The following is a 7,202-nucleotide window of genomic DNA, read 5'->3' on the forward strand; positions in this document are numbered from 1 at the left end:
TCTGTTCAGAATGACCCGATCTACCTACACACGGCGGCTTTATAGTTCGTTGTCAGACACCCTGTATATGTTTTTGTACTGTAGTAATGGAGATTAATAGTGCCTAAAGGTAAGTTTCACTTGCCGTTCACAATGTTCGTGAGTGTTACTCGACAGTGATGAAAGATCGAGCCCGCAGCAGCGAGAGTATCGAAGCGGTGGGGGCTCGATCTTTCATCACTGTTACTCGATCCGGTTGCTCGATCTTTCTCACCTCAACACTTGGCTTGTGCACATAGCACGGAATAGAACCGCACGGTTGTGGACATAGCATGGAATAAAACCATGTCCACGTTTGAACATAAAGGCCGAAGCACAGACTTTTGCATAACGTATATGAAAACATAAGAAAATCAACCAATCCAGCTTTTTGTTTTCATCCCTACTTCTTGTTCTAGAAAGTTTTGATTGGTTGATTTTCTTATGTCTTATGCGTTATGCAAAAGTCTGTGCTTCGGCCTTTAATACGTATCAGAGAAACCGAGAGCGACTTTTCTATTGGCTGTGTTCAGATTCACTGATAGTACTAAAAATCTATACTTTACGTCACATGTGCTATAGAATTCCTGGCTGTGAATATCAGAACGCAGTCTATGTATGTGTGCTTTCCGATATCTCACTCTATGTAGTTGCCATTCAAAAAAATTTAATTACGCTATGTGGAGGTTAGAAACTGTTTACTTGTCAAAATCTGAGTGTCGGGGGGAAAAAACGTAGACAAAACATGAAAGAGATCTGAAAAGAGGAGTAATAAGACTCCCTTGCTAAAATCATGTTTTTCCCGGTAGGATGGCCGCGAGTTCTGAATTTTAGCGAGGCGAATAAAATAAACGCTGTAGTATGCAACAGAGACAAAATCCTATTTGCTGTTCTTACAACGGATGCTCTCACCATCTGGTATTGCAAGGTATGTATGTGGGTAATTTAGGTCAAAACATCTTTTTTTTTTATAAAAAAGATTTTTTATAACTTTACAATTATTAGATCTCTTTACTGATAACAATTACGAAGAACTAATTTGAGATATTTCTGTTAAAAGTAAATTGAAATAACAGTTCTTGTTATTTTTTTTCCATAAATAAGATTGGACTCCTTCAACATCAAAAATATTTTTTAAAAATTCGTATTTATTATTATACTGAGATAAATATATGTAATTGATACATTAATTTTTATATTTTTTTATAAACAAACATGTAAACAATATACACATATATATATTTCTATATTCTGCATGTATGCACATTACATTGTTATGTATGTTCTGCAATTTTCGATTAAGTATAATTTGTTGTAGCCTTGTGTGCCAATTGTATTTAGCAGACGATCTGCAGTTTCATTGCAAAAGCACGGTGAGAATGTTTTGGTACAATGGAGACCCGACTCGAGTATGCTGGTTATTGCAACATCGGACAGTTATCTGTTGTTTTATCAGCTCTCGGATAACAGTCCAGAAGGCCGAGGACTCTATGAACAACGAGATTCACCAGTTACCAGCTTGAAACGAGATAGTGCAGAATTATTTATTAAAGAAGTTATTCCATCTCTTGTTTTGACTTTTGTAAGGTTTTTGTTATATTATTATCGAATGTGAAAATATTATTGCCAAATATGAAAAGACTGCACTTTCGTTTATTTGTTAATTTTATAGGAAAAGTCAGCTTGGATTGATGGTGGTATTAGTTCATTAGTTTGTATACGAGATGAGCTTATGGTAGCGACTAAAACTAGTCATGTGGTGCGCCACAAGTGGGATGGCACCATGAATCGCGACTATTCTTTGGACTTGAGACGTATACCGTTCAGTATTGATCAACAAATTTCTACTGTAGCTGTGCCACTCACAGAAGACAATATTTATGTTACTGATATCGAATATTCACCTCTTGTTGGAGGTTTTGCTATTGTGCTTAACAATGGCAAAGCCGCATTTCTTACTGCTCAATCATTGAAGTTTGATCCTAATCAAGTGCAGGGAATTTGGGCTCGAGATTTAGATGATGCTACTTGCGCTGCTGTCAATCACAAATATAGACTGATTGCTATTGGTAGGCAAAAGTAAGTGTTTATCTTAGTCACAACGTTTACGATCAAGATGTAATTCCGCACATATTAACAAGTAATAAAATAATTTTTTCACATTTTTAATTTACAGCTCCGAAGGCATTGTTTATTACGTCGATGATACAACAGGAGGATTAGAGATGTCGCATACTCTTAGCCTATCTTCTAAAGATTATCCAGGTCGACCAGGTAGTGTCAAGTGTCTCAGATGGACGCCCGATAGTTGCGCTATCGCTCTCGCCTGGAAAGGCGGTGGCTTAGCGCTATGGAGCACCTTCGGTGCTCTCTTGCTCTGCAGCTTAAAATGGGATTATGGCCTACGAGTGGATTTGACGCATGATAATCCTCTTCACATCCACACGATGGAATGGTCGGCAGAGGGTTATCAGTTGTGGATGTTGCGAGAATCTCCAGGACCTTCGGTTACCGAGGAAAACGGCAACGAAACGTCCAGCTTAAATCGCTCTCTTATCCAATTGGATTTTGCTAAAAGCCCTCTGACTGTCAACCCGTGCATGGGACATCACGGACACCTGTATCTTCAAGGCGAAGATAGACTGTATTTAAATTTAGGCGCAGGCTTATCTTCCACGGTTTCGGGTTTTCATGTGGCTACTGAAATGCCTAACGACAGCATGCTTCAGACATTTGCCGGCTGCAAACAGTGGCTCGTCGTTCCCATTCCGATCGCATACAGTGGTTCCAATTGGCCAATTCGAGTAAATTATAATATAAAAATAGAATGTTTGAGAAACAAAACATATAAAATGCAAATTGACGATTTTTTTTTTGTGTTACAGTATACTGCAATAGACAGCGAAGGTTTGAGTCTTGCGGTGGCCGGTCGAACAGGATTGGCGCACTATTCTCTACCTTCGAGAAAATGGAAATTGTTTGGCAATGAGAGTCAGGAACGAGATTTTATAGTAACTGGTGGACTTCTCTGGCATAAAGGATATCTTATTGCCAGCAGTTATTCCAGCCTGGACGACAAAGATGAGATTAGAATTTATCCGCGCGATACTCGGCTAGATAATAATTATGTTAAGACCGTTAAAATGCCCTCGCAAGTGCTTTTGTTGAATACAATGAAAGATAGACTCTTAACGTTTTGCGCTAATGCTCAGATTATTATTTACAACATGAAGATACAACATTTTACTGGTAAGTGTAAACATTTCTCTTAAGAAGTTGTTGACCGAATGAAAATCTAAATTGGCTGTGCTGTTGTGCTTGTAGAAGCTAGCGGTATCGAGCTCACAAAAGTACAAACGGTGGATATCAGCTGGCTGTGCGTACATCCCGCCTGCGTGGTCAGTGCAACGTTAACTACGATACGAGCAGAAACCGCCGGCAGTCATCCTCATCCCGAAAGTCTCTTGCTGAACATTTCTGGACGTCTTCTTATGGTCCAACGTGAACGCATCGATAATCCAGAAGTTTTCACATGCAGCGCCCCGACGGTATTAGCGTCATACGTCGAGAACGTTTGGGTGCCGTCGCGTTCGAGGAGAGATAAACCGCACTTAACTGAGGCTTTGTGGTTGTTTTGCGGTGCTCACGGCATGCGAGTGTGGCTGCCGCTGTTTCGTAACCATCAAGAGAAGGCTCATGCTTTCATGAGCAAACGAATAATGTTACCTTTCCACTTGCGGATTTATCCACTGGCGATACTGTTTGAAGACGCGATTCTATTGGGAGCTGAAAACGACACTGTGCTGTTCACGTCAGATACTAACTCGCCCTTTTCATTGCCTTTTAATTTGTTGGAACTCACGGTAAAATTTTGTTTCTTTATTTCTTATTCTCAAACTTATTGCGCTCACCGCCATTAATTTTTTATTTTTCTATTTTTTTATTTTTTTATTTTTTTATTTTCTAGAGTCAAGTGTATCTACATCAGATCTTACGTCAGTTGATACATCGAAACTTGGGCTACCATGCGTGGGAGATAGCGCGTTCATGCTCCGCGTTGCCGTATTTCCCACATTCGTTGGAGTTATTGCTTCACGAAGTCCTCGAAGAAGAAGCAACGAGTAAAGATCCTATTCCGGATGCTCAGTTGCCGTCTGTCGTGGAGTTTATTCGCGAATTTCCTGGCGTTTGGGCCAGAGCTGTCGTGCAATGCGCTCGCAAGACTGAAATCGCACTTTGGCCGTATTTATTTTCCGTCGCTGGCTCTCCAAAAAAATTGCTGCAAGACTGTTTGCAACGACAAGAGCTCGATACCGCTGCCAGCTACTTGATTATTCTGCAAAACTTAGAGCCGTCTTCGGTCAGCAGACAGCACGCTACGTTGTTATTGGACGCCGCGTTAGAGCAAGGCAGATGGGAACTATCAAGAGATCTCGTAAGGTTTCTTCGAGCGATTGGTGAATATTAGTTTTGTACACTTATAAATGTTTTTTAACAGAAAGAATCTTCTATATATTAATCTTTTATATTTTATGCAATTTAGATCCAAATGATGTGGAGTCACCACGTACATCATGGGCCGGCAGTACGAAACTGGGTGGTCCTCCTCAGACGCCTCCTCTTTCTCCACACGAGGATGATTTATCTTTGGTCTTGGGCACTATGCAAGTTTCGAGAAGTCGCAGCTACAGTACTACAGTTACACCCAAAGTGCAATCCGAGAAAGAAGTCGCACCGTCTTCTATGCTTGAGAAAACTCGAAATGTTGTTATGAGGCGAAAAAAATCAGTTCCAACAGTAAAATCTAACGAGAAAACTGAGAACAAGTAAATATAATTTCTGTAATATTTTCCACACTTATTTGATATAATGTAAGTTTTTTTTTTAATAATAATTTGTTTTATTAATAAAATTAAATTTTTCTTTCTAAGAGAGGGGTCAGCGGAAGAGTTCTTCATTGATGTCATATTGCAGCGTCATGCTCGGCGCTTGCTTTCAGCCCGTCGCTTGATCGATTTAGGTAGATTTGCTGCACGTCTTGACTTTCATTTAGTAACATGGTTTGCACGGGAGCGTGATAGAGCAGCGAAGATCGATGATTATGTTGGCACTTTGAAAGCGGTTCACGAAGATTTTGCGTTTCCATATCCAACACTTTCGTTACCAACGTTGCAAAAGTTTCGGAGATCCAGCCTCACTTCTTTACATTCTGTAATGTCCGATGACGAAACCTTGTCGCCGAATTTGATTATCGATCTACCTGACAGCGGATATACTAGTCTTCCAAGTGGTAGGCCTCCGTATACGACTCTGATCTCACCTGTCGCTAGTTTAGAGACACAGTTTCCAACTGCGGAAGCCAAATTAGCACCGAATCTAATAAATGGCAAGTTGTAGTTGTTAGCAAATTAAATAATTTTTATTTCATGAAAATAAGCATTTTCTCATAAGACAAAATTTTATTGTTTTGAGTAACAATAATGTTGTTCTATATAGATTAATTACAATTTTAGATGCCAACAGTGTTCTTAGTGATACTAGTACAATTTGGAGGGATGACACAGAATCCATTGTTGGCTCTGTATGTTGGGTTTCGCCGGAATCGGTAGGATCTACAGAACATCCAGTTTCCTCAATCTCTGCGCCAATCGGCCGAGCGGAAGTACAATTGAGGTATTAATTTAATAACATGTATTTTTTTTACCAACATTAAACATATTCCAACATTGTTCAAAATGTTTTTTTGTTTAAATACAATTTTACGTATGCCTTATATTTCAATTTCTTGCAGGTATTTATTGCAACTGTTTCTTGAAGGCAGCTGTCTAGGTTGGGCTGCAGTAGTCGCTACCGTTTTACGAGATGCAGCTGCTATGGCTAGAACTGTTAGAACAGCACACGCGCCAATGCAAACTTTTGATTCTATAATCAATCTAAGAGATGGATTGCTTTCACTGACCAAATGGTCTCATTCGGAATGGTATGTTGAAAATCGGTAATTAAAAAAAAAATCTTTAATCTTTAATCTAGCTTTTATATAACTTTCATTTCAGTTTGGGATACCGTCCTTTTATGTCTAATATTCAAGGTCAGATATCCCTTTTGAACAGACTAGTGATAACCAAGCAACAGCAAGAACAAGAACAAATACCGGAAAGCTCTTCTCCCAGTCCGGCACCGTCAGCTGGAAGTAATCAACGTGGTACCCTTTCTCGTTCGCGGCATTCGTCGATTAGTCACAATTCCAACACAGTTCAGCTCGAAGAGGAGCGTTTGCCCGAATCACCTTTGATCGTGGAGGAATCTGTTTTTCACGGAAGTTACAATAATAATCTCAACGTCACTGAGGACGTCAACTCGCAGCAAAGCACCTGCGCGATCTCTTAAAAAACGCTTTAAAAAGCTCCAAAAAACTATAGCTGTTCCATTTCTCGCTGTGGATTTTACATACCAAAAAACCTTTTCATCTAGATACTCTTTTACTAAGTTTTATATGTATGAAAAAGAGTTTAATTATATAATGATTCAAATGTAGAATTTCGTTTCACTTATATATTTGCATTTGTTTGCAAAAGATTTAAATTTAGCATTTATTTCAACAGTTCTTGATTGCGTTTCACAACTATTAAGGATAAGAACAATAACATAATGAAAAAATAATATCAACAATCTTCCTCGTAATTTGTGTTTTAGAAAAAAGCAGTGAAAAATTTTAAAAATGTCTTGAAATTTGTAAATAATAAGATTTTTCGAAACTTTTATTATTAAATTTTTTCAGAAATCTTGAACTGTACAGATGAAACATGTATAAAGATGAAAAACAGCATGTCAGATGTATATTAAACAGTTCTGATTTTACTGTTAGAAAATATGCGTTTGCGAAATTAAGAACTCGGATGCGCGATAAATTACATTATGATATCAAAATTATTTTATTGTTGTGCGTAAAAAAAGCGCATAACGTATACATAAGCTCAGTTATTAATTGTAAGCAATAGTAAACAGCAATATAACAAAAGACCAATTAATAAAACCAGTAATTAAAAAAAAACTTTAAATCAAAATTGGCTCATCTTAAGAAAGGTCTGATATAATAATAATAATAATAACAACAACAACAACAACAATACTAATAATAATAATAATAATATGTAATATACAAAACAATAATGAGTTATTAATAG

The 7,202-nt window shown here is 38.0% G+C and overlaps 1 protein-coding gene across 1 annotated transcript; it reads left to right on the top strand.

The window, feature by feature from the left end:
- Window positions 1–653: 653 nt before the first annotated feature.
- On the top strand, window positions 654–7,176 carry LOC109854164 (guanine nucleotide exchange factor subunit Rich). Its single transcript, XM_020426996.1, has 12 exons — window positions 654–946; window positions 1,337–1,600; window positions 1,691–2,097; window positions 2,195–2,822; window positions 2,904–3,267; window positions 3,343–3,881; window positions 3,986–4,475; window positions 4,562–4,844; window positions 4,950–5,404; window positions 5,532–5,691; window positions 5,810–5,998; window positions 6,072–7,176. Exons 1-12 carry the CDS (start codon window positions 812–814, stop codon window positions 6,403–6,405), a joined length of 4,248 nt encoding a protein of 1,415 aa, XP_020282585.1. The 5' UTR covers window positions 654–811; the 3' UTR covers window positions 6,406–7,176.
- The last annotated feature ends 26 nt before the right edge of the window (window positions 7,177–7,202 follow it).

This window comes from Pseudomyrmex gracilis, unplaced genomic scaffold (genome assembly GCF_002006095.1).
Source record: "Pseudomyrmex gracilis isolate BER0280 unplaced genomic scaffold, ASM200609v1 scaffold_60, whole genome shotgun sequence".
Lineage (NCBI taxonomy): Eukaryota > Metazoa > Arthropoda > Insecta > Hymenoptera > Formicidae > Pseudomyrmex > Pseudomyrmex gracilis.